This window comes from Aspergillus ibericus (assembly GCF_003184845.1).
Source record: "Aspergillus ibericus CBS 121593 unplaced genomic scaffold BO80scaffold_23, whole genome shotgun sequence".
Lineage (NCBI taxonomy): Eukaryota > Fungi > Ascomycota > Eurotiomycetes > Eurotiales > Aspergillaceae > Aspergillus > Aspergillus ibericus.
Window position 1 is genome coordinate 337,959 of NW_020292121.1, and position 24,597 is coordinate 362,555.

Here is a 24,597-nt window from a genome sequence, read left to right on the forward strand (position 1 = left end):
CTGGTAGAAATGGTTGGGGATGGGTAGCAATGTCGGACCTATGAACCCTACCGACATCTCTGTTAACCATGTCCGCAGCGTGAACTCAATCATGTATCCAGCATATGATCATAAATACAGCGTCATTTCAACTATGCATATGAACTAAAGACATCGAAGGCAAGTGGTATCTACTCATTCACTCCTCCAGCCGCACAATCTCCCGCAACAGGTCATACCGGATCTTCTCCCCCACGTAGCTATCCCGCTGATACTCCTCGTGGCCCGTCACAAACGATCGCATCCACTGCGCGGGGGTCGGCAGCTCCCCGCTGGCCCGCTTGCTAACCACATCCAGGTACGGCATGATCTTCTTCTGTTCCAGCAGGGACGTGTTCTTGTACTGCAGATACGCCCGCACGATGTTCACCAGTCCGGGAAAGCTCGTCGGCACCTTAGGATCTTCGCCGTTGATGATCTCGTCCATGGTGAGGAGACCATACGGAGATGTAGAGCCACTGGTCTTTCCGCAACAGTTCACACAGCCCTTCCGCTGGCGCTGTGGTCGATCGCACTGCTCTGTCGACGACCATCCACGGTGACGGAACCAGATCCGCTCTTCGACGGCCGCGTTCCGCTTTTGCGCGCGCTCCATAGACTCACCCAGCTTGTCCACCGGAACATAGAAGTTCAAGTGAAGGTCCGTGATGGCGCGTGAAAGAAGATACATGAAGATTGAGAAGGCGGCGTTGTCGAAGTCGGTCAGCTGCACTTCCATGGGACGGAACTCGACCCGCCAGCCAGGCCCGTCATCGCTTAATGGCATCTTGAGTCGAACATGTTGCCACACACTGCTGTAGTACACATCAAACACGCCCGTACCATTGGGGTCGAAATTCTCCAGGTCGGCGCGGTTCAACATGATTGGATCTCGCGATAAGATGGTGGCAAAATGAGTCGCCAGAGGTTCATCCATGCCTCCGTCTAGTAGGCGATGTTTGACCGTCTCGTCCATGGGAGTCGGCGAGGACTTGCTATTTGCATCTGCTGGCTTCTCCTGAGAGATGTATGTTCGATTCCAGGAATAACGTGGCGGCTGCGTTGGGTTAGTTATTAAGTATAAACTACCGGGGGTATGGACTTACTGTGGTAGCTAATTCTTCTGGCGTGCGGTCATCGAAACATTCGGAGATCCGATCCCAGCGCACATCAGTGTCTACCAGATACCCCTTGTAGATAGGCGTGGCAGCAGTCAGGGCAAGCATAACTGGCCCCAGAGCAACCATTTGGTCATGCAGCCATCGAGCCTCAAACTCATTGAGAGCCTGGAATGTAACTTGGATGCTGCAGCTCCCGAGCCCAAGACCGATTCCATCCAGATGAACGTGGCCCTCTTTTGCATTACCCGGGGGGTGATGTTCCGCTGGATACTCGAATGACCCAGCCTTGTCATGAAACGGTGCCTCTGTCTGCTCGTCTCGATAGACCGGGATGTAGCTCTCAACACGCCGTTGTCGCCGGGCAGTAAGATTCTGGACCATCATGATATAACGTGATATAGGGCAGTATATTTGACCTGTCGAACTTTCAAGAGATTCTTCTGGGATTGTATATTGGTCTTTTATTCCCAGGCCAGGGAAGACACAGAGTGATACGGGATGCTGGTCGCGCGACAGGCATTGTCGGATCAACTTTCGTCTAACGACATTAACACGAGCTCGGGCTGTATAGAGGAAAGAGCCTACCGTCGCTTCATGTTGCTTTCTACCCTGAGCAAGTCGACAATATCCCCTCCATATGGTTCTGCAGGGGTCGCTTCGATCATATACCGACCCCATTCCGGCTGTAAGGCGACTTCGTTCCAGGGTTCACTAGAACATATCAGTCACCCAATCCTTCTGATGCGTGGCATATACTCACACATCCTCTGCATTGGCGCACTCATCCCTGCCTTTCTGAAGGACCTCCTCCTGGTTGAGTAGCAGTGTTGCTCGAGATGTGTTTGCGTCAAGGTTGATCAGGGAGTATTCAATCTGACGGGTCAGCTACCATCCCTCATGAACGGCAAGCGATCATACCTCGTCACCCCAGAGCGGCTCTGGGTCAGTTCTATCCTTCTGTCTCTTCCAGAGAGATAGCAGTTGCTGTCTCAGTTAGCGCAGGAATCTAATGAATGTGATAGACCAACCTCCACCGCTCCTCGACGGGCAAGATGTGCGACACCCTGCAGTTCCTGCCATGGGATTGGTGTTCCTCTCACTCTACTCAAGCATTAATCTCACATCGTGGAATAGGGTAGGGTATGACATACGGTGGACCCATTGTTGCTGAATGTATCAAGTTTAGTCAGGATCAGGCTCTTGGGTTAGACAAACATGGAGAGATAGTTTCCGATATCTGGGCATTGCTTTATAGTCCTTTTGAGAAGGACGCACAAGGATTGATTTGAGGACCAGATCACTCGCGATTGTCGATCATAGAACGCGACGAACCATGGCTTGGCTGATGGCAATATGCGACCTCGTACGTAATCCTCGTGGAAGCAGAAAAGGCCATGGAAGATCAGCTATGCATTCTCAGATAATACGCTTTTTCAGCCCCACGAATGGCGTAATGGCCAGCTGCAGCTTGCTCGTTGCTCCCCCTTGCATGGTGGCTCGTCATGTCCGAAAAATAGAGACCACGGAGTACCGAAGGAGTATTTGCCGGGTATCCCGAAGGAATCAAAGCTTCAGCCCAGACAGCCCGGGAATAATAAGCTTTAGTCTTCATATGTCTCAATCTTATTTGCATCTGAATCAGTAATAAGACAGCCGCATCAGTTAGTAGTCTATAGGCAAGCGGGTTAGATCCCCTGCATCGCTCGAAGCGGTATGGCTCACATATTTCTCGTCTCGGCAGGATGATCGAACCCTGAAGGCAGCATCATTTCCGAGTGGCTCTAGCATTGATGGAGCCCATTCAAAATAGATCTTCGACCGAAACATTGTCTCGAAGACATGATTTCCGGGACAAGTACGCGAATGCATTATCGCCAAGGCCTGCATCATGCAGATCGTCAGCCACTCGGATGGCGTACTTAGAAGAAGCGTCCTCCGTAAGGGGGAAGAAATAGAGCCGAAGTCGAATAAAAAGAACCCCACCAGCATTTGCGATTGTCAAGGTCCACCATAACGGGGATCTCCCCTCTTAGCCAAGACTCTCCGCTCTTCGTGCTAGCCTTGTGATTTGCATTCACTCCTAGCTTGGAGTTCAGGTCCGCTCGTCGAGCGTACGTATGTTTTTGCGACTCCCGGACCGTAGGTTTGTTGCTGCAGGGAAAGGCTTCGTAAGTGAATGATGAAAATCCCTTTGGCATGTGAAGCATCCGGGCATCGGTCAACTTCAGATCATGGTTTTGTATCACCGGATGGCTGGGATAGGCTGGCTGCCAGGCAATGGTTCGTGATCAAGCTTGTCCTTCATGATTGGAGTTGTAAATGCGGGGAGCCTGCGCTGTCATGAACGTCATCGCATGTTTCACAAGGCTGACACGCGTAGTCAGAAAGATGAGGGATACACCACGTAATGGGCATTCTTGCTACCGGATTCGCATAGCTGCTTGTTGGTGAAGTCATGAGAGATTGAGCGGGGGAGGGGAGAACGAGAAGAAAGGAGAGAAAGCGGAGACATCTCGACCACGTGCCGTTGATGTCACAGGGTCACCCTTCACTCTGGCAGCTCTTTTCTCGTATTGTCGTCACTACCAAGATCATCAGTTCAATCTATACTCTAGAACCACTTGCGTAGTGTGGAAGTATGTCCAATGTATATTCTGCACTATAAACTGAGAAAACTTTTGCCTTTTGCTGAGGTTAAATCTTTCTGAAAGTGGTCAGACCATGGGGTATGTAGTCACGCAAAGACGTCATGGAGCACCCAGATGAGGCCATGATGAAGGGAGATTGCATGGGTTTGATGGCTGCCCTTTACACTGACAGCGGTGTCGTTTATACTGAAGACATCACGAATAACCTGATATCTACTCTATATAACTATAAAGTATTAATAGTTTGTGTAGTAAGCTTTGCTGATAAGATCGGCCTATAGATGGGCTCGGATAAGCGACCCCTCTCGTCTTTCTCCGCTCCAGCTTCTGTCCAGGCCTCCTCTCTCTCCACAACATGACGGCCTCGACGATTTCACGCACCCGCACGGGCTGCTGGGCTTGTAGAGTCCGGAGAGTCAAGTGTGACGGTATGAGAGATTCTTCCCATGGTGGATTCCGGTTCTAATTGATCTAATGAAGAGACACATCCTGTCTGTCGCCGCTGTGCGCGAAACAACCGGCCCTGCAGATACGGTCTACGCTTGACCTGGCTCGAGGAATCGGTCGCCAAGGGCATTTGCCATGGACGAAAGGGGGTGTGGTCGAAGAATGGCCAGAAGAAAGGAGATACAGATCTAGCAGATCTCGCCAAGAGAGTACAGTGCTCCACGCCCATTCCGCACCGGCAGTGGATGTTTCTCCATACCTCTGTCCATGATGTGGAACGGTTCTGTGTAGGTTACCAGGGGACGAATGACATGATATGGCCGAAATATACACGGCAACTGTCGCTCTCGCCGGCGATGAGCACGGTACCCGTCACAGGTCAGAGTCGATCCACCAACGACCCCACGCTGCTGGCCTTCTTTGAGGCGGTCATCTGCAGCAGCTCGACCTTGGTGGACAATGCGCAGTCAAATCCATACCGGTATCTCATATTGCCCATGGCACTCAATTCAGAGGGCATTTACCATGCGGCGTTGGCCATCTCGGCCAATACCTTGCGACTCTCCGAAGCGCGGTATCGCGTTCCTGCCCTGGAGCACCATCATCGCGCGCTACTCTATCTCCGGACTCTTCTGGGTCGCGACAGCTGGACAGACAGGGAGCTGGATGAGATCTTGGGACTCGTTCTCATGATGTGTTGGTTTGAGGTAAATATTCGTTGGCCACGAATCAGAAGTGAATCTAACATCGGCAGATCTCGGATAATAGCCGTCCATCATGGGTGACTCACCTCGATGGATTTCAATTGGTCATGTCTGCGCGAAAGAAACAGCGCCCCCAAATCCTGTCCTGGCACAGCCAGGAGCTACTGAGTTTCTTCGACCGCTACTTCGCTTTCCACCTCGTGCTCGCCCGTACGGCGTTTCGATGGGAGAGCCCGCAAACCCAGGCGTGTCTTTCACCAACCCCTTTTAGTTCGTCCTTACCGGATACTATCGACCCATACATGGGATTTAGCCACTCCCTGCTGCTCTTGATTAACCGGATTGCGGATCTGGCGTGGACGGAGCGCGAGGTGGACCATCAGACTGTATATGGGCTCAAGGAAAAATTGGAGATGATCCACCAGACATCCCCCGATGGGGATGGTGACTCGCAGTCCAGTATGACTATCGCTGAAGCGAACCGCTTGGGAGCGATGCTGCTACTGTATGAAATCTGCTCGTCCGCCGAGACAAACTCTACGTTTCCGTCTTTCGCCCCCGAGGATAAACACGATTGTATCCGTCAGATCCTCGATCTTATACAAGAGCACAAGACCAACATAATGCGGACCGCCGTGCTGCCTCTGTGGCCTCTTTTCTTGGCGGGCTGCTGTGCCCCGAGCGACGACGAGCGAGTTGTCGTCTTGCAGCTTTTCAATGAGTTGGAGGGCATTCGGCGATTCGGAGTATGTGTATCCCCTAACTACGTATACCGCTCGAGATACTGACCAGATAGAACATCGCCCCGGCGAGGGAAGTGATGGAAATGGTCTGGCGACACCGCGACCTTGCGCAAAGTGGCTTAGGAAACGGCGTCAAGATGGGAAAGAGGGTGCGCTTTGAATGGGAGCATGCTATGTTAATGCTGGGCGGGTGGAAGCTAGCGCTGACATAGGTTCATTCGGGCATACCATCTAACTATATAGATGGCTACTACAAGCGCGAGCCTTTCTCACGGGTCTTCCGCCCCTTCCACCCCGTCAGCTCAGTTAACTCCAGCTCCGGGTCCAGATGAGCCAAGTTCTTCGCCGTCACCTTCTGGCCAGCACGCCACTGCCACTTGCGACCGATCTCGGGCTCCAGCTTTCCCTCCAGCAGGTCAGCAATGTACTTGCCCAATACGGGCAGGAACTTGAACCCATGTGCGGACCCCCCAGCAGCGATGTACAGCCCCGGGTGATCGAGATGCGGTGAGATCAGGAAATGGCGGTCGGCGGTATCGGCATCCCAGCAGAGGCGCGTATAGCAGAACGGCCGGTCGGCCAGTTCCGGCAGGACTCGCCGCAGGTTGCGACGCATCTGGGCTTCAATCTCCAGCGGAAGATCATCTTGCGGGCTCTGCACAAAGGTGTGAGGGATGGAGGTCGTAATCCCCGACTCTGCGTCCGTCTGCACATTGGTGATGAATTGGCTGTGCGCCATTTTAAACACCCCGTCGGCCTGCGGTGGAAAGAAATAGCCCAGCTCCAGGTTGTCCATGATGGGGAATGCCGAGTAGTGTGCCGTTTCCGCCGGGGAGAGCTGAATGTGCGCCACGCTGTGCCCCTTAGCCGTCAACTGGCCGGCCACATCGAGCAACGAGGGCGTCCACGCCCCCGCGGCCACCACGACCAGGTCCGCGACATGCGTGGCCCCGTCGGCCGTGACCACCCCAGTGCAGCACCCTCCTTCCTCGAACACCAGCCGCTTGACCCAGCCTTGCTCCCCAGAGAAATACTCCACCCCTTTTTCCTGCGCTGCAACGGCCATGCGACGGAGCGCCTCCCCTGCAGCCGCCCAGCCAGCCGTAGGGTTCCAAACATTCACATTCCACCCGTCCAGCTTGCCCGTCACCAGGGGGAACCGCTCCCGGATCTGCTCCGGCGACAGTCGCTCCAAACCCTTCACCCCAAGCCTGGTACTTGTCTCAATCGACCCTTCCACAAACGCGCAGGACAGCTTGTACGCGCTCAGCACCCAGCCCGGCACATGGTACAAGTCGCGGAACAGTTCCTCCGACTGCCAAGCGGCAATGGCCTCAATGCCCAGCCGCGCATACAACGGCTCGTTGTAATCGCTGCGAATGATCTTGCTGATATCCGTGGAAGCAGCCTCGCACGACGGCGCTGGATATCGATCCAACACACGGATCGAGGTGAAACCGCGTTGAGCGAGGTGATATGCAGTGGAGGTGCCAAAGCAGCCTGCTCCGACGATGAGGATATTCGTATTCGGATTCATAGCTGGGTGTGTGAGATATGATCTCTCGTCCTACCTAGGTCACAACCGGGGTATTTATTAACCAGGATAATTCAAATCTCAACCAATAACTAAACCCTCATGACCGACTACGTATGTCCCTCGCACCGACCTGCCCTTTTCCCCCTCCCTTCCTAGAGACTCGTTATCGGTCCGCCTCCGATAAGGAATAGGTATAGATAACCCGTCCGCCAAGAATCAGATAAGCTGGGCCTACTCCGTTAGTACCGGGCCCTCGTTCCGACCTTCTCTATCCTATCGAAGTATCTCACTCACAGCCTCCAACAGGTGACTAACACATAATAAGAGAAAATATCTATGATTAGATAATCCACAAGTACAAGCCAAGCTCCGCACAGCGCGTACCTTATTACTCAATACTTATTACATGTCATGTCCCACAACCTCCGTACCGGCCGGCACCTACCTACCTAGGTCGGTATAGGTCGTAATCTATTTACTCACCCCGCATTTGATTTGATGCCACCTAATACTCAACCACTACTACTAGTAGTAAGTAGTATTAGCGAGGATGATGGTTTGGTCGCTCGCTTCGAGGCATGTTTTGTTTTGTTTGGCTTTTGGATGAATTTTTGGATTTGTGGGTTGGGTACTGTAGGGTTCGAGGGATGGGGTTTGTGTTATGTGATAGATGAGATGAATTAAGATGCTGATACTTAGCACACTGAAGGGTGAAGGGGAGAATACCTACGTATAGGGAGAGTTGCCAATGTTAATTATTATCAGGAGGATGGATGTGGTGGGGTTCATGAATACGGCGCTGTGTGTGGAATCTTAGGCTTGCTTGTGTGGGTTTGCTTATAGAGTACGGTAAATAGAAACCCGAATTTAGAGTAGTATATTTTTTTTTAATCTTATACGGTCATTATTTCAGACAGGTACGGGTTACTATGAGTTTTAGAGTGTTGGTATGGCAGGTTAGTAAGTATACCGAAATGACTGTTTCTCCTTATCCGTCAGGTCCGAAAACGCCGCATCCTCGGACACAGGGTCCGTATGGCCAGTGGCGTCGCGACGCTGGTTTTCCCAGCGACAGAGGAAGCCGTAGGCTGAGATGGCGACGATAGCGACGACAAGACAGGCGAGCAGGCCCTCGTAGCCATGGGAGTAAGTCGGGGCGTCGGTGGAGCGAAAGACCTGGGGACCGATGATGTTGCCGACGCAGTAGGCGAGGAAGAAAATGGCGTTGAGGGTTAGCTTCTTGGAGTGCCCGCTGGTGTTGGCCATGGGGAGGGAGGTGGAGAGGACGTAGGGGGCCCAGTAGGTGTAGAAGACGTAGTAGGAGGCGAGGAGGCCGTGTTTGTTGGAGCGGGGGAGTTTCCACATGAGGATGGCGCAGACCATGGGGACAAGGTTGGAGATGGCGATGATGAGACAGCGGGAGTTGGGGATGCGGGAGGCGAGGAAGGAGAGGAGGAGTTGCCAGATGGTGGCGAGGACGCCGGTGGGAATGCCGAGGACGGTGGTGATCAGGGAGGAGTAGCCCAGGCCGGTGACGATGAGGGCGGAGAAGGTGACGAGGCCGCCGTTGGGGATGTTCTGGGCGAGCGAGAAGAGGGCCAGCAGCCAGGTCTTGGGGTCCAGGAGGCATTCGCGCACCTGGTACCATTTGATGGTCTTGTCTTCCATGCCGGTGTTGTTGTCCTTGACGCGTTCGAGGCAGACGAACTTTTCGCGGTCGGAAAAGTACCAGCATTGGACGGGCGAGTCGGGTAGGAAGATGTAGAGGATGATGGACCAGAGGATGGAGAAGGCGCCGAGCACGAGAAAGAGGAGTCGCCAGGGGTGGAGGGCTGTGTGGGTGTGGCCGATGCCGTAGCTGACGACGCCGGAGAAGACGGACGACAGCTGGTTGAACCAGAAGGCCACTCGGATGGGCTGCTCGCTGGTCTTCCACCACATTACGGTGAGAATGCTGGAGATGGGAAAGACGGATGCTTCTAGCATGCCCATCAGGAAGCGTACGGTAGCGAGGCCGGCGAAGTTGTGCGTCGCCGCGGTGCAGAGCATCAGCACGGCCCAGGTGAAGACCATGGCCGCGTAGAGCTTGGCCACGGGGAGTCGCTGGATGAGCAATGCGGCTGGGTATTCGAAGACCAGGTAGCCAAAGTAGAAGATCGAGCCCACCCAGGAGTACTCGTTACCCGTGAGATGGGTGTCGGTTTCCATGCCGTAGATGGCAGCGTTGGAGATGATGACTTTGTCGACGGCGGCCAGCACGACGGTGACCATGATCAATGGGATCAGGATCAGATCGATCTTCCACAGCACGCGGCGCGCTTCTGCCTCAGCGATAGGAGTCGCCATGATGACGGGATCCAGCTGGGCGAGGAACTGCACCGCGACATCCTCCCCTTGCCCCAGGGGACGGTTGAAGTCGTCGAGCTGTCCCTGCTTGAGGACATCATCGTGAGGGACATGGCTGTCGAGGCCGGGTTTCTTCTGGTCAGCAGTCATGGTGACCGGGCAGGATCTGGATCGATGGAGTGGGGGAAACGACCCCAACCATGTCGCCGTTTGACAGATTTATACCATCATCTAAAAACGCCTGATAACAGACACTGACTCGTTATCAGGACTCCACCGTCCAAGAAACTAGGGCGCGGGGAAGGTCGGAGCGAGGCCGACAGCAAAGGCACGATAAGATAGCGCCGCATTAGGGCGAGACGCCATTCGTAATGAATCAAGCCGGTGCGGTCTATAAAAGCCACGCAAGCCGTTCGCGGAGAATGAATGCCTCTCTTGCACATGTTCTGTCTGTATCCTAGCCAATCATCATGTCCTCGTCAAAACTAAACATTAAGATCGCTATTGGTGAGACGCCTACCTGATTGAACGACCGGAAGCTGACCTGATAGATCGCGGTGGCACATTCACCGATTGTCTGGGCATTGTGGAAGGCCGCGAGGACGATATCGTCGTCAAGCTGCTTTCCCAAGACCCAGCCAACTATGCAGATGCTCCCATCGAAGGCATTCGTCGGATCCTCGAGCAAGCCACAGGGAAAAGTTTCCCCCGAGACCAGAAGCTCACCACATCAGATTTCGGCAGTGTCAGTATTCGCATGGGAACGACAGTGGCTACAAATGCCTTGCTGGAGCGAAAAGGAGAGCGTGTGGCGCTGCTGATCACCAAGGGCTTCAAAGATGCACTTCGCATCGGGACCCAGTCGCGTCCTAAGCTCTTTGCCCTGAATATCCAACGACCCGATGTCCTTTACGAGGACGTAGTCGAGGTAGACGAGCGGGTCACGATCGAGGGATATCAACAAAATCCCCTTCCAGATATAGAAGGCCTTGAGGCAGCGTTGGAGACAGACCCCTGCCTGAAAAGGGGAGTCAGTGGAGAGGTCATTCGCGTTCTGGAGCCCTTAGACGAGGACAAGACGAGACAGAGCTTGCAGACACTCTACGACGAAGGATATCGCTCCATCGCTGTCTGTCTCGTGCACTCGTATACCTTCCAAGAGCATGAATTGGCGATTGAGCGGATTGCTAGCGAGATCGGATTCACGCAGATCTCGCTCTCCAGCCAGCTTCTTCCCATGATCAAGATGACCTCCCGAGGCGCCTCTGCAACGGCAGATGCCTACTTGACTCCTGTCATCCAGCGATATATTCAAGGATTCCGATCGGGTTTTCAGGACGAGTTACGGTCGACAGACACACGCTGCGAGTTTATGCAGAGTGACGGAGGATTGGTGAATTTCCAAAAGTATGACCCTTTTCCTTCTGGAAGGTGGTATGTATAGCTCACTGTACATAGATTCACTGGATTACGGGCAATCTTGTCAGGCCCGGCAGGTGGTGTTGTTGGCTACGCAGGTACCTCCTTTGATCCAGAAGACCGGAAACCAGTGATCGGGTATGCCTTTCTTCCAGATATCATCATGAGGCATCCAATCCGCTAACTGATATAGTTTCGACATGGGAGGCACCAGCACAGATGTCTCGCGGTACGACGGCAAGCTGGAGCATACCTTCGAGAACACCATTTCAGGAGTGACCGTGATGGCTCCGCAGCTGGATATCAATACAGTCGCGGCTGGAGGCGGCAGCATTTTATTCTGGCGTCATGGACTCTTTGTTGTAGGACCCGAATCTGCAGGCGCACATCCCGGTCCAGCTTGCTACCGCAAAGGAGGTCCATTGACAGTGACTGATGCCAACCTGTTCCTCGGCCGTCTGCTGCCTGGGTATTTCCCCAAAATCTTTGGCCCTAACGAGAATGAGCCGCTCGATATTGAGGTCACTCGTCGGAAGTTCACCGAACTGGCAGACCAAATCAATGCAGAGACGGGACATCAGAAGACGCCAGAGGAGATTGCTCTAGGCTTCATCCAGGTCGCAAACGAATCCATGGCGAAGCCCATCCGAGCCCTGACCGAGGCTCGTGGCTACGACACATCTGCCCACAATCTGGCCTGCTTTGGTGGAGCGGGCGGGCAGCATGCCTGTGCCATTGCGTCGTCGCTGTCAATCAAGACCGTCATTATCCACCGCTATTCATCGATTCTATCCGCGTACGGTATGGCTCTCGCCGATGTGGTGCATGAATCCCAGGAGCCTGCGTCCGGAGTTCTTACTGCAACTGCGATGGAATCAATTCACGACCGTATCACGGCCCTCAAGGCAAAGGTCACCGAGGCCTTGACTACCGACGGAATCGAGGAGGCTCGCATCCAGTATGAGGTCTACCTCAACCTCCGGTACCAGGGCACCGACAACACACTCATGGTGCTCAGACCGGAGGCCGGAGATTTCGAGGCGGCATTCATCCAGGAACATCAACGCGAGTTTTCCTTTACGTTCCCAGGCCGTAACATCCTGGTCGAGGATATCCGGGTGCGTGGAGTGGGCAAAGCCATCTCCGTTCCCCCAGAAGCGCCCCAGCCTGAGCTCCGGTCCCTAACAACCTCTATCGTGGGCACGGAGAAGCAGAATGATGCTACAGACGTGTACTTCGCTGGTGTTGGACGTGTCCCCACGCCAGTGTTCTTCCTGGACCACCTGCAACCGGGCAGCTTCATCCAAGGACCGGCCATGATCATCGACAAGACACAGACCATTGTCGTTGAGCCGAATGCAACGGCTACCATCCTGTCTCGCCATGTGATACTCAACGTCCAATCGGTCAAGAAGCAGGATGACAATGCCACGGTGGTCGATCCCATCAAGCTGTCTATTTTCGGGCATCGGTTCATGTCGGTTGCCGACCAGATGAGCCGGATGTTCCAGAAGACCTCTGTCTCGACTAATATCAAGGAGCGGTTGGATTTCTCTTGCGCAGTGTTTTCACCTGACGGAAAGCTTGTTGCGAATGCACCTAATGTTCCTGTGCATCTGGGAAGTGAGTGACATTCTCCTCTAGTGGATGTTAACACGACTGATTTGAACCAAGGTATGGAGTACGCTGTCCGGTATCAGCACAAACAATATGGCAGCGACTTGAAACCAGGAGATCATATCCTGACCAACCATCCTCTTGCTGGAGGAACGCATCTTCCAGACATTACTATTATCACTCCAGTCTGGGATCAGCAAGGCAGCAAAATCATCTTCTATGTTGCCTCCCGAGGCCACCATGGTAAGAGCAGCCACTTATAATGATCCCCCATAGTCTAACCTTGCTGCAGCGGAAATCGGAGGAATTGCTCCAGGATCTATGCCCTCAGACAGCAAGATGCTATACGAGGAAGGCGCCATGACAATGGGATTCAAAGTGGTATCGCAAGGCCGATTCGACGAGGAAATGGTCCGAAAGTTCCTGTATGACGAGCCAGCCTCATACCCTGGCTGCAGCGGCACTCGCACATACAAAGACAACGTCTCCGACCTGAAAGCAGCTATCGCAGCCAACCAGAAGGGCGCACAGTTGCTAGAAGGTCTTGTCCGAGAAAACACGCTCGAAGTAGTCCATTTCTACATGGACGCGATCAAAAAGAACGCCGAAACCGCGGTGCGCGAGTTGCTCAAAAGCATTGGCAAACGGGCACCCGGCCAGCCCCTTCGCTTTTCCGATTTCATGGACGACGGTACAGAGATCCGTCTAGAGATTCGCATCAACGCCGAGACCGGGTCAGCCGAGTTCGATTTCACCGGCACCGGACGCGAGACCTTCAACTGCCTCAACGCCCCCAAAGCGATCGCCCATTCAGCCATCATCTACAGCCTGCGCGCCCTAATCGACGTCGACATCCCCCTAAACCAAGGCTGTCTAGCCCCCATCAACGTTATCATCCCCTCAGGCACCCTCATCAACCCATCCGGTTACGCCGCCGTCTGCGCCGGAAACCCCATCACATCACAACGCATCACGGATGTCGTCCTAGGGGCATTCCAAGCCTGCGCAGCCTCACAGGGATGCTGCAACATCATCTCATTCGGCATGGGCGGGCTCGACGAGCACGGCAACGATATTCCCGGTTTCGGGGTCGGCGAGACCATCTGCGGTGGCTCCGGCGCCGGAGCAACCTGGCATGGGACGTCTGGAGTCCATGTCCACATGACCAATACTCGGATCACCGATGCCGAAGTGTATGAGCTGCGGTATCCGGTTATCCTGCGGCAGTTCTCCATCCGCAAGGGATCCGGCGGTAAGGGGCTGTACCGTGGTGGAGACGGGGTGATTCGGGAGCTGGAGTTCCGTATCCCCTTGTCGGCGTCGATGCTGAGTGAGCGTCGGGTTTATCGGCCGTATGGACTCGCGGGTGGCGAACCTGGTCAGGCGGGTTTGAATCTATATGTCAAGAAGGAGTGGGATGGGACTGAACGGGTGATTAATATTGGGGGGAAGATGGAGTTGAAGGTGCAGCCGGGGGAGCGGATTATTATTCATACGTACGTCCATACCCTCATTCTTTTGTTTATTTTGCTAACGATGTGCACAGACCTGGTGGAGGAGGCTGGGGAACGCCATCGGAAGAAGACTCTCTGCCCATTAACAGTGGTAATAACCTGGAGTTGAACCGGGTGGTTTTTGAACCGCGGGGGAGCCTTCACAACTTCAGTGCTACTGCTGAAGCAGCATTATAAGTAATCGGTCTTGGTGGAGGACGTGTTGTAGCTTTACAATTGAAGATAAGATGAGACACGAGCTGAAATGAAGACAAGTTCGAATGGTTCTGGCGGTGGAATCGGAAATCATGTGATAATATATTGTTTGGTCACGATCTAGTGGTATAGAAACACCAACATCTTAAGAGATTCTATCTGCACTAAAAGCGCGATCCATCAGGAGATTGGGCTAGATATCGAGTCTGTAGGATTTTCCATGATCTGAGAGCTATAGCTAATTGGCCGTGATAGTTTAGTGACAGTACTTCTGACCCACTGAAGAGTATGGTGCTATAGATTCTCCTACGAAAAGGCTGCATTCACTGCCCTCTTCGAGGGAGTAGTGAATGATCCAAACTTTTCTCTGAATATGAAGAGTGTTAAGGTCCGTCAAGTTCGAAACCTCGCATCGTTTACATCTATCCTGCACCTTCATCTCGCTCACCCAAACCGAGTTGACCTCCTCTTTTTCCTTCTTGTCCCTACAACAGACAGAGTCCAGCAACATGTCTGACGCAAACCATCCAGGCATCCAAAGCCCACACACCCCCGTGGAAGAGCGATTTGGGGCCCTTCTCGCCATCAACCCCGACGCCCTCACCACCTTGGCCAGTGACATCCGTCGAAAGCTCACAACAGACACCTTCACCACGGCCACCCTGATCGAGCGTCTCACAGGCAGCAATTACCTCATCCATGTGATCGAGTTCGACGACAAGCTGCGCTATGTCATTCGTCTGCCTTGCAGCGGTCGACCCGGCCACTTCACCGAGCCTGCCAAACGCGCCCTTATTGCCAGAGTGGAAATGATGCGATTCATCCGCAAGCGAACTATGATTCCCATGCCCGAGATATACGACTTCAATGCCTCGGCAGCGAATGTTCTCGAAGCGCCATATGTCGTGGAGGGTTTCATTTCGGGAACCTCAGTTGCGGATGTCTGGTTCGACGAGTCAGGCCCGATGTCGTTAGAAGAGAAGCGTCTGCGGATCCTGGATAGTGTTGCGGAGGCGATGGCACAGTTGCGCGGGTTCTACTTCGACAAGATCGGCACTGTGGGAGTTGATGACCAGGGCCATCGGCGGATGCATCCCAGCTACTATGCAGAGATGTCAGACACAGGCATCCAGTATGCGGAGTACGGACCATACGAGTCAACGGTGGAGTTTCTGCGCGATCGTCTGGCAGTCACCTCCAACGAGGGCCTGGGAAGTAGTCCGTACGAGATTGGCTGTCGCATATTCTTAGACATGATGATCTCGTGCTTGCCGCTGTCGACGAAACGGAGAACGGATGACCGCGAGACATTCGTGCTGGCAGTGCCGCAGTTTGAATCCAAGAATATCCGCCTTGATGAGTATTGCAATGTGACGGGCATCATTGACTGGGAGGGGGCGCACACGATGCCGCGATTCTTGGGCTATGCTGTTTTCCCTGGCTGGATCACGAGGGATTTGGACCCGGTGGTGTATGGATGGCCGTATGACACGCGGGAGGATTCTCCGGAGCAGTTGAAGCGGTACCGGTTGCTGTATAATCGGAAGATGCAGGGGCTGCTGCGGGGCGTGGGAGATGCGAGGTTCGTGAATAAGACGCATATCTTCGAGGCGATCTTGGCTGCGATTGAGAATCGGACGGCGCGGATAGAGATTGTGCGCACGCTGGTTGCGAAGGCATTCCCGGCGAGTTTGGATACGGCTGCGCGCTTGATTGAGGATGCCGGTGATGGGGAGCTGCTGCGACGGGATAGTGAGCGGTTGAAGGGAGGGTTTGAGGCGTTGCTTTCGATTCCTCGTTAGCATGCATAGGGAAGAATAGCTGTGGTTTACCTTTCGTCATTCGTTCGATGGTTGTTTAGTGAGCTGGAATCATTTAGTTGGCTGGATGGTGTTGGTGGAGGTGAAGCAATGCCGGTGGTACTCAGGAGTCTCGGCGCAGCGGCATGTCAGATTATCAAATTGATAGCTCGGTTTTCTTTTCAATATGTAGTGGAATGCAGGCATAATAAAATGGATTGTGAGCTTATTTTAATTTAATCCGTCTATGTTGGGAATGATACCCGCTATAAACCCGTTCCAATAATCTTTCATGACACTAATTGCGCTATCCCATCCATCCTTCATGCCACTCCCCAGTAGACAATTCTATCCAGAAAAGAACATTGGAGTTCTTGGACGGGGCATGCATTGTTTTGGGAGGAGAGTCCAGAGAAGGTGGCGGTAATGCAGAGCTTGAGTTGAATATGGCTAGGAAGGAAACGTGAGGGGAAGAGCGATTTGGGAGGGGCGTACAGGGGGTTGATCTTAGAGGGCGTGTTTTAATAGAGGCAAATGTAGAGAGGGTAGAGTATGGGTACTTGAAGCCTTATTGGAAATCATTCTAGGGTCCTATCCATGCTAGACATGAGGCATAGTTCTTTCAGCTACTTGGTACACTTTGTCACATAATGTACGAGAAGAAAGGAGTGGTGCATGTCACATTCCAATGACGTCAGAACTGTAACCAGACATCCATAGGCAGAGTCTATCGGCCCTTGTCGAGCATTATCCTGTATACAAGTGGACTGATGATACCCAAGATAGTTCTGGGAACCTGTATAGAGAGGGAACGACAGACGATATATGCTGCTAGACGGGGATTTGTGGATATCGAAGAATCATAACCAATTGAATTTTCCCTACGGAGTAAACTGCCACCCTATCTATTTTACGAAGAACACGGCAAGTGCCATGGATGAGTGGAATGCCAGCCACGGGACCATCCGGCGGTCCTACAACACAGGGAGCATTCACTTCCCCTCATGTTAACTCGAATTTCAAGCATCCACCTTGATGGGATACAGCGACTATGTTCGCACAAACGATCCTCCTAATCCTCCTGCCTCTGCTACTCTCATACCTCCTGCGCCGGGCCCGGCATTTGCGATTCAAGCAGTATGGCGACTGGCCGCAGCTTCCCCCGTCCCTGGTCTGGGGTCATATGAAGGCGATCAACGAGTTTATTGTTCGAGGTGAAAAGAAGAGACATATTGGTTCGAGTCATCTTCTCCCATGGCCGCTGGAATGCGAGTTAGTTGACGATGCTCACTAGACATCATATTCCGCGAAATCCAGGAGCATCTGGGCAACCCCCCTCTGGTTCTATATGATCTCCGCCCCTTGCAGCGTCCGTTGTGTGTGGTCAGAGACCATGAGGTCGCGGAACAAGTATCCCGGAATACCAAGAATTTCCCGTATAGTATGGGAAAGTCGCCGTGGATGAAGACGTTGGAGCCTTTGTTGGGGTCCTATTCCATTATTACGTCTGAGGTACGCCATCATTCAATACCTTCTGTATAAATGCTTAACGTCTTAGGGAGAGCAATGGAAGGCTCTACGCAAGCGATTCAACCCGGGCTTTGCACCTCAGCATCTCCTGACTCTGCTGCCATGTATTCTTGACAAGACGATGCGGTTCGCTGAGATCCTTGATGGGTATGCTTGCAGCGGGGAGGATTTCTCGTTAAACGAGCGGTGCGTTGGTCTTGTCTTCGATATCATCGGTGTGTCATATGATAAGCCTGGTGCGTTGCACGTATTGACTTCCCCAAGGCGCAGTGACCATGGACAAAGACTTTCACGCTCAGCACGATGCCAGCAAGCAGGACGAACTCGTCCGCCTCTACCGAGAGCTAACAGCCACATACCGCAATAATAGCACCGTACAATACGACTCGCTGAACCCGCGTGTACTCTGGCAGCGCCGAGTGTTAACTCGACGCATTGATGCCCTGATAACAGATCACATCAAGGCCAAGTTCGCGGAGCTCAAGGAGTCAAATGAGAAACTCTCCCGTAGCGTTCTGTCACTAAGTCTGCAAGACATTGACCATTTGGATGATCGGACCCTCCAGGAGACGTGCCATCAGCTAAAGAGTTTTCTATTCGCTGGTCACGACACCAGCAGTATTCTGTTAGAATGGGCTTTTTATGAGCTCAGCCGCACCCCGCGAGCGCTGGATACACTTCGTCGCGAATTAGACGATGTTTTCGGACCAGAGTCATCCCCCGCAGCCGTGCAGGAGAAACTGTTGGCTCCGGGTGGTGATGGTCTCCTCAAGAAAATGTCGTACACGTCTGCGGTAATCAAGGAGACCCTGCGGTTGTATCCACCATCAGGATCGGCGAGGTATATGCCCCCTGGTACAGGATTCAACGTTCAGTTGCCGAATGGAAAGTCTCTCTGTCTGGACGGAGTGATCATTTACAACTGTCCGACGCTTATTCAACGAGACGCGGCAGTCTATGGACCAACGAAGGACGAGTTCCTGCCGGAGCGGTGGATGGGAGATACAGACACCGGACTGGGATTGCCGATGGATAATTCAGATGACAAAGACAACGGTCCGGTCGCGGCAGGTCAAGTACCTGCCAGTGCGTGGAGGCCATTCGAGCGGGGTCCGCGCAGCTGCATCGGACAGGAGCTGGCTAACCTCGAGGCACGGGTAATTTTGGCGTGTACCGCGAGACGATTTGATTTCGTGAAAGTGGGATTAGGGGCGGTTGCGCGGGACAGCGCCGGCGAGCCTATTCTGGATGCGAAGGGACAGTATGAAGTTGAATCGGAGTTGTTTAATGTAGGTCTCTCCATATCTCTGAGAGCATGGACGGTCGCTAACTTTGGCTTGAAGACTATGCAGGTCACCGCTAAGCCGGTGGATGGAACAATGATGAAAGTCCGTGTCGCTGAGATGTCGAACTGAGCTCGATATTGAAATCAGGACCAGAATTACTAAAAGGATTCTACTGGCGGGATTCTTTTTGACTTGGGAATTCGTAACTAAATTCAAAACGCAGACAATCTCTCCTATTTACACCAATGAAATTGACTAATTAAACAGATCCTCTTCTTCAGGTCCCAAAAGATCAAGTGCTTCCGACGCTGTAATACGTTCAGAAGGCAGGAACGCCAGCAATCCTCTGATGATTGGCACGAGAGGAGCGAGGTCCGGTTCACCAATTTCCTTATTGAACAGTCCCTCAAGATCCAATATTTCATCGCCTGTCGGGGAACCAGTAGAATTCTCAGCGGCTGCAGCACTAGCCGTGTGCGGGGTCCACTTCAACTCACCTTGGAAGTCCATGCCATCATCAAAACTCTCTTGCATCTCATCCCAGGCTGGCTGCCATTCCTCGGGCAAGTCCCCCAGAAGGTCAACCATCTCCGCAACCAGAACCTCATCGTCAACCTCGGACTGGAACGGGTATGTCCCGAACACGAAAAAGAAAAGCTGTAATCGCAGATGAGCATAATTCGGCAAAGTTCGAGTGAATAGCATACCATGCAGCCAGTGCGCCATAGATCAGCCCTATAGTCAGACGTTTCCGTGAAGATTTCCTCTGGCACCCGTGCTGGCCCAGGTTGGGCTAGTTGAGGAGCTACCTCTTCCTGGAAGAAACCTTCTCCCATGTCAAGAATCCGGATGTCTTCGTGGAATTCCTCAAGCCAGTCCTCCCAGTTGACCGGCCTGATCAGAGAAGGCGGGAAGCCTTTGTGCAGCGGGGTGCCATCGAGACGAGTCACGGGTTCATGCTCCGGGGATCCAAAGACAGCAAAAATGATGCTTTCGGATACATAAGACAGACTCTTCCCACCGAAGACGATGTTTCGGCCGCTGATGTCTGGGTTTACTTAGCAAAGGTGCTTGAAACAACGGCAAGAGTTCAGCGCTTACCTAGCTGCCCCACCCCCGCGGCATGGGTGAACTCAATAGCCTTGAGAAGCTGTCTCGACAACTTGAGAATGGTCTGGGGATCGAGGGAATCAGAAAGCTCGCGGTAGTCACTGATGATCCGGTCGACGGTCGGACCAATCAACTCAAACACGAGACATTGGTGGATGCCGTTGGGGCCGTAGTGGATGAAGGCGTCGAGGAGGTGGCAGATGAACCTCGACCCGAGACCATGTGGGGCGGCCAGTTTCTCCAGTTGTTGGAGATTGGGGAGTTCTTGGGAACTCTGGGAAGTGTCTGCCGTCTTGATCTTCAGCGAGACCCAGCGATTTTGCCTGGGGAGAGTTAGTGGATGGGGTTGATGAAACGAGGGAGTTCTGGCGCACAGGATGTCATGAGCCAGCCAGAGGGTGGAGTATCCTCCCCACCCGAGCTTATGGTGTATCGTGTAGCGGCCATCTTTAAATGTGTCGCCCAGATGGACTGGCAGGTAGCCACCGAACTTGTATCCCGAGAGTGGCTCCTGGGTATAGACAATTTCGCTGGGATAGTCACACGGGGAGTCCTCCATGATTGCGCGTGGATGGAATTGTAAGAGAAAGTGGGAGGGACGGACTCGAGGAGGAGGGACAGACGGCGTTTAACAGTTGACGGTTGACATGGGGGAGGGGGAACAACCCTGTCACCCAACAAGCGCCCTGCGACTCAGCCCCATCACTAGCACGAGCGGTTCGCCCGCGGTGCCATTAATCTCGTGGAATTTGACGCCGCGGTGTATCCTTCCCCTCCTTCCTGGACTTGGACATAGTATCTCATTCTAAAAATAAGCTTTCCGGTGCGGAGTCCGTGAGTCAATCCACTCTCGACCCAACAACCTGCCAGCCCAGGGCCGGCCCACCGCCATGACGCAAAGCGGTAAAAGTACTGCCGGCACAATCAGGTATCCATCCACAGCCATGCCTTGCCTTCCCGATCGGGAGGTGCCCACTTGTTAGCTGCGGCCTCTTAGTTCTGCCCACTTCCCAGCCACGCATTTGTTGCCCCCCAACGTTGTTGGTCGGCTAGGCTTGGACCATTGTTGATTCGTGCGGCGGTTAGTATTTAGTGCCGCTATGATCTGCAGTTGATCCTGGTCATTTCCCTTTGGTCACCTTGATGGCCAACAGACCACGGACACCAACATCGGGCAGTTGGGTTGCATAGATTTTGTCTGTTGGAAGCATATTTTACTCCGTAGGTTTGAATTGTTCTTTCCTCGATGTGGAAGCTAATCCTGGCTTAGTTCTGAGAACTGCCTCATGCTGTTCGCACCCCTACTGGCCTGCGTACTCGGGCCATCAATCGCAGGACAGGCCTTGGCAAGCAACATCTCCATCTCCAACGATCCCCAACATGCAGATGCAATCCTCCAACACAATGCCCTCATCGAGTCATACCTGTCGCAGAAGCCCGTCCGTGGCGTTCGGAAAATGACCGATGACGAAAGCGAAAAGTTCTTCCTGGACTACTGGCTGTTCGACGAAGCCTACACAGCAGGCAACACATCCGACATCGATGGGTTATATTCGCAACTACCGCCATCGATAAACACCACCGAAAAGGTTGACTTCCAACCTCGCTCGTATCCATTTCGACCCTCCTACCCGAGCGACCTTGAGGTCGAGAGGCGCGGGTGGAGCGAGCATTTCTCACCGCTTCTTCGACGAGAATTCAAGTGTCCTACCGGCACATACAGCTGCACATCGATTGACCGGGCCGACAGCTGCTGTAGCACGAGCGACACCTGCGTCCTGGTCAACGACACGGGATCTGGCGATGTGGGCTGCTGTCCGACGGGGGACACTTGCTCGGGGACCATCGGATCATGTCAGGATGGGTACGCCAGTTGTTCGTCATCTTTGGGCGGAGGATGCTGCATTCCGGGGTATGAATGTGTGACTGGTGGCTGTGAGTGACCTGCCTGGATAGAAACGATCTCTGAATTGCGTCGAGGCTAACTGCACAGGTATGCGGGTGTATACGATCACGGTGACCATAAGCTCAACGGTCATGCTCTCGACGTCCACACACACAATCCCTGCAACCACGGCAACGCAGTCGACGGGCGATTTAGTCCCTCCCGCTCGGCCTACCAGTGTCTCCACCTCCACGAACTCCGAGACCACCAAAACCACCAGTACAGCATCGGTCTGTCCGACCGGGTTCTATGCCTGTTCGGCCGTCTACCAGGGAGGATGTTGCCGTACTGGCCGCAATTGCGACACGACGGACTGCCCCGCAACACCCTCGACGACTTTCACAAGCGACGGAGTCACCATTGTAGTTCCCGTGGCCACAACCACGGACACGACCACGGCATTAACAACCAGCAAGGCGGCACACTGCGCAAGTGGCTGGTTCAGCTGTGCAGCCACTGTCGGAGGAGGGTGCTGTCCGACAGGATACCAATGTGGATCCAGCTGTACAGCGGTGTCAACGGCGACACAGACGGTGGCCAAGGAGCAGGCCACGAGCGGGAGTGAGAAACTGGGGTGGCAGCGAGGGATGGTGGGAATGGGCCTACTGGTGGCCCTTGGGATATGATGGAACGATAAAACGTCTGTAATGAGTCATGTATATACTCGGTACTCTATACGCGAGAATGAAGTCCATGCGCGACGATGAAAGCGGCGGCCGGTATAAGTCCATCAGTCCATCAGTCGGAAGCCCCGTGGGGCGGCACGTGGGGCGGTGTTTTACCCGATCGGGCGACATCCCGGTGAGTCCCCGACCCTCTCCGACTCCGGCTTCCTCCCTCGATAATCTCCATCGCTTGTCTTCTCTCTTCATCTTCTTCCCTTCCCCTCCCGACTCGTCTTCTCCGATTGTTCGTCTGCACGCCTTCCCACGGCCAATTCAGCATCATGTCGAACAACCCCAACCAGAAGCCCTTGCCCTTCGGCTACCAGTTCGTTGCTGGTGCCGTCGCTGGTGTGTCCGAGGTACGTATGGTGTGATCCATTGACGGGCGGGCACGCGACTAACTTCACCCTAGATTCTTGTGATGTGCGCAATTCCCCCCCAGAACACATTCCGACATCCCCGCGATGGAAAACTAACCCTACCCCAGGTACCCCTTGGATGTCGTCAAGACCCGAGTGTAAGCGCTCTCTTTATCACCCAATTGCGATCCCGCCCACTAACGCAATCCTTCTAGTCAACTCCAGAAGGGCGCCGCCGTCGCCGGTGAAGAATACTACAATGGCATGTTTGACTGCCTGCGCAAGATCGTCAAGAACGAGGGGTTCGTCAATTTTCCTTTCCCTCCCCACGTATCCCCTCACTGACCATCTCCCCTCACTAGCTTCTCTCGTCTATACCGCGGTATCTCGGCCCCCATCCTCATGGAGGCGCCCAAGCGTGCCACCAAGTTCGCCGCCAACGACAGCTGGGGTGCGTTCTACCGCAATCTGTTCGGCGCCAAGGAGCAGAACCAATCCCTCGCCATTCTGACCGGTGCGACCGCCGGAGCGACCGAGTCTTTCGTCGTGGTTCCCTTCGAGCTGGTCAAGATCCGTCTGCAGGATCGCGCCTCCAAATACAACGGCATGCTGGATGTGGTGAAGAAGATTGTCGCCGCCGAGGGCCCTCTGGCTCTGTACAACGGTCTGGAGTCCACCCTCTGGCGTCACATTCTCTGGAACTCGGGTTACTTCGGATGTATCTTCCAGGTGCGGTCGCAGCTGCCCGCCGCCGAGCCGGGCAACAAGAGCCAGCAGACGAGAAACGATCTGATTGCGGGTACGATTGGTGGAACGGCCGGTACGATCCTCAACACGCCCATGGATGTCGTCAAGTCGCGGATTCAGAACACCTCCAAGGTGCCGGGCCAGGTGCCCAAGTACAACTGGGCCTGGCCGGCCGTGGGCACCGTGATGAAGGAGGAAGGTTTCGGAGCCCTGTACAAGGGCTTCTTGCCCAAGGTGCTGCGTCTGGGACCGGGAGGTGGTATCCTCCTGGTGGTCTTCACCGGAGTGATGGACTTTTTCCGGAACATGAGGGGAGAGTAAACCCTCTTCTGCATCCTCCCTTCCATTTCATTCTATCTCATCTATCTATCTATTTCTTCATAGAAAATAGAGGCACACACGGCCCGGACGGTGAGAGAGGTGGTTATTTGAATAGAGACCATGTTCATTTTCTGTCCATCACGATATGCCTATACGTACTGAGTACATTCTTTTTCTATGTCTATCAAAAGCATTTACCACTTAGCTCGCATTCTTCTCCATTTTATTTAAGAACGCACATGACCAAACCATGATTGGCCACCCACCCACTCCATCAGAGTAACTAATTATCCTGTACGATAAATGCGAAAGTGCATGTGGCATGTGACATGTCAAACTCCCCTCCTCCCCTCCCGGTTCCGCGCGATCCATGGTTCCCTTCGCTTCACTTACCCCAACTCTCCCCGGACTTCGGTACCTAGAGTACGGTAGGTGCCACGTACTCCGTACCTAGGTCAGGACTAGTAGAGGGATGGATTGGTCAATCAATCAGGGGGAAGGAATTAGCGAGGGTATGACGCTATTG

The 24,597-nt window shown here is 53.6% G+C and overlaps 10 protein-coding genes across 10 annotated transcripts; 6 read left to right on the top strand and 4 right to left on the bottom strand.

Annotated features, from left to right (window-relative positions):
- Positions 1–102: 102 nt before the first annotated feature.
- BO80DRAFT_105577 (glutamate--cysteine ligase) lies at positions 103–2,551 on the bottom strand. Its single transcript, XM_025713369.1, has 7 exons — positions 2,291–2,551; positions 2,168–2,240; positions 2,058–2,123; positions 1,900–2,012; positions 1,725–1,850; positions 1,125–1,677; positions 103–1,075 (listed from the first exon to the last, which is right to left on the bottom strand). The coding sequence occupies exons 1-7, from the start codon at positions 2,299–2,301 to the stop codon at positions 179–181; spliced, it is 1,839 nt and encodes a 612-aa protein (XP_025574648.1). The 5' UTR covers positions 2,302–2,551; the 3' UTR covers positions 103–178.
- A 1,591-nt stretch (positions 2,552–4,142) lies between these two features.
- Positions 4,143–5,893, top strand: BO80DRAFT_445712 (Zn(II)2Cys6 transcription factor; the record flags this gene model as incomplete). Its single annotated transcript, XM_025721505.1, has 4 exons — positions 4,143–4,215; positions 4,268–4,941; positions 4,989–5,684; positions 5,735–5,893. The coding sequence occupies 4 exons, from the start codon at positions 4,143–4,145 to the stop codon at positions 5,891–5,893; spliced, it is 1,602 nt and encodes a 533-aa protein (XP_025574649.1).
- Positions 5,894–5,931: 38 nt separating this feature from the next.
- Positions 5,932–7,259, bottom strand: BO80DRAFT_408624 (NAD(P)/FAD-dependent oxidoreductase; the record flags this gene model as incomplete). Its single annotated transcript, XM_025717851.1, has 1 exon — positions 5,932–7,259. Exon 1 carries the CDS (start codon positions 7,216–7,218, stop codon positions 5,932–5,934), a length of 1,287 nt encoding a protein of 428 aa, XP_025574650.1. The 5' UTR covers positions 7,219–7,259.
- An 882-nt stretch (positions 7,260–8,141) lies between these two features.
- BO80DRAFT_502675 (MFS general substrate transporter) lies at positions 8,142–9,714 on the bottom strand (the record flags this gene model as incomplete). The annotated part of the gene is made up of 1 exon (XM_025724334.1): positions 8,142–9,714. The coding sequence occupies one exon, from the start codon at positions 9,712–9,714 to the stop codon at positions 8,176–8,178; it is 1,539 nt and encodes a 512-aa protein (XP_025574651.1). The 3' UTR covers positions 8,142–8,175.
- Positions 9,715–10,011: 297 nt separating this feature from the next.
- Positions 10,012–14,459, top strand: BO80DRAFT_465463 (uncharacterized protein). Its single transcript, XM_025722715.1, has 7 exons — positions 10,012–10,071; positions 10,116–10,971; positions 11,023–11,121; positions 11,177–12,606; positions 12,658–12,843; positions 12,893–14,096; positions 14,147–14,459. Exons 1-7 carry the CDS (start codon positions 10,035–10,037, stop codon positions 14,289–14,291), a joined length of 3,957 nt encoding a protein of 1,318 aa, XP_025574652.1. The 5' UTR covers positions 10,012–10,034; the 3' UTR covers positions 14,292–14,459.
- A 342-nt stretch (positions 14,460–14,801) lies between these two features.
- On the top strand, positions 14,802–16,111 carry BO80DRAFT_408631 (uncharacterized protein; the record flags this gene model as incomplete). The annotated part of the gene is made up of 2 exons (XM_025717852.1): positions 14,802–15,367; positions 15,422–16,111. The coding sequence occupies exons 1-2, from the start codon at positions 14,819–14,821 to the stop codon at positions 16,109–16,111; spliced, it is 1,239 nt and encodes a 412-aa protein (XP_025574653.1). The 5' UTR covers positions 14,802–14,818.
- A 1,048-nt stretch (positions 16,112–17,159) lies between these two features.
- Positions 17,160–19,113, top strand: BO80DRAFT_465465 (cytochrome P450; the record flags this gene model as incomplete). Its single annotated transcript, XM_025722716.1, has 5 exons — positions 17,160–17,343; positions 17,403–17,620; positions 17,667–17,853; positions 17,903–18,927; positions 18,982–19,113. 5 exons carry the CDS (start codon positions 17,160–17,162, stop codon positions 19,051–19,053), a joined length of 1,686 nt encoding a protein of 561 aa, XP_025574654.1. The 3' UTR covers positions 19,054–19,113.
- Positions 19,114–19,179: 66 nt separating this feature from the next.
- On the bottom strand, positions 19,180–20,593 carry BO80DRAFT_357450 (kinase-like protein; the record flags this gene model as incomplete). The annotated part of the gene is made up of 4 exons (XM_025715839.1): positions 19,180–19,352; positions 19,422–19,581; positions 19,632–19,972; positions 20,026–20,593. The coding sequence occupies 4 exons, from the start codon at positions 20,591–20,593 to the stop codon at positions 19,180–19,182; spliced, it is 1,242 nt and encodes a 413-aa protein (XP_025574655.1).
- Positions 20,594–21,320: 727 nt separating this feature from the next.
- Positions 21,321–22,605, top strand: BO80DRAFT_357365 (putative GPI anchored protein; the record flags this gene model as incomplete). The annotated part of the gene is made up of 2 exons (XM_025715836.1): positions 21,321–21,973; positions 22,062–22,605. The coding sequence occupies 2 exons, from the start codon at positions 21,321–21,323 to the stop codon at positions 22,603–22,605; spliced, it is 1,197 nt and encodes a 398-aa protein (XP_025574656.1).
- Positions 22,606–22,816: 211 nt separating this feature from the next.
- Positions 22,817–24,393, top strand: BO80DRAFT_465468 (putative mitochondrial 2-oxodicarboxylate carrier protein). Its single transcript, XM_025722717.1, has 5 exons — positions 22,817–23,003; positions 23,057–23,067; positions 23,132–23,161; positions 23,219–23,305; positions 23,366–24,393. Exons 1-5 carry the CDS (start codon positions 22,926–22,928, stop codon positions 24,069–24,071), a joined length of 912 nt encoding a protein of 303 aa, XP_025574657.1. The 5' UTR covers positions 22,817–22,925; the 3' UTR covers positions 24,072–24,393.
- The last annotated feature ends 204 nt before the right edge of the window (positions 24,394–24,597 follow it).

What these genes read in the sequence shown, in the direction of transcription:
- BO80DRAFT_105577 (XM_025713369.1), bottom strand. An exon ending in AGCCGCTCTGGGGTGACGAG is followed by an intron (nt 2,013 to 2,057) that starts GTATGATCGCTT and finishes CTGACCCGTCAG; the next exon opens with ATTGAATACTCCCTGATCAA. An exon ending in CAGAAGAATTAGCTACCACA is followed by an intron (nt 1,076 to 1,124) that starts GTAAGTCCATAC and finishes AACCCAACGCAG; the next exon opens with CCGCCACGTTATTCCTGGAA.
- BO80DRAFT_465463 (XM_025722715.1), top strand. Translation starts at nt 10,035, where the DNA reads ATGTCCTCGTCAAAACTAAACATTAAGATCGCTATTG. An exon ending in AAACATTAAGATCGCTATTG is followed by an intron (nt 10,072 to 10,115) that starts GTGAGACGCCTA and finishes CTGACCTGATAG; the next exon opens with ATCGCGGTGGCACATTCACC. An exon ending in GGATTGGTGAATTTCCAAAA is followed by an intron (nt 10,972 to 11,022) that starts GTATGACCCTTT and finishes CACTGTACATAG; the next exon opens with ATTCACTGGATTACGGGCAA.
- BO80DRAFT_465468 (XM_025722717.1), top strand. Translation starts at nt 22,926, where the DNA reads ATGTCGAACAACCCCAACCAGAAGCCCTTGCCCTTCGGCTACCAGTTC. An exon ending in GATGTCGTCAAGACCCGAGT is followed by an intron (nt 23,162 to 23,218) that starts GTAAGCGCTCTC and finishes CAATCCTTCTAG; the next exon opens with TCAACTCCAGAAGGGCGCCG. An exon ending in AAGATCGTCAAGAACGAGGG is followed by an intron (nt 23,306 to 23,365) that starts GTTCGTCAATTT and finishes TCCCCTCACTAG; the next exon opens with CTTCTCTCGTCTATACCGCG.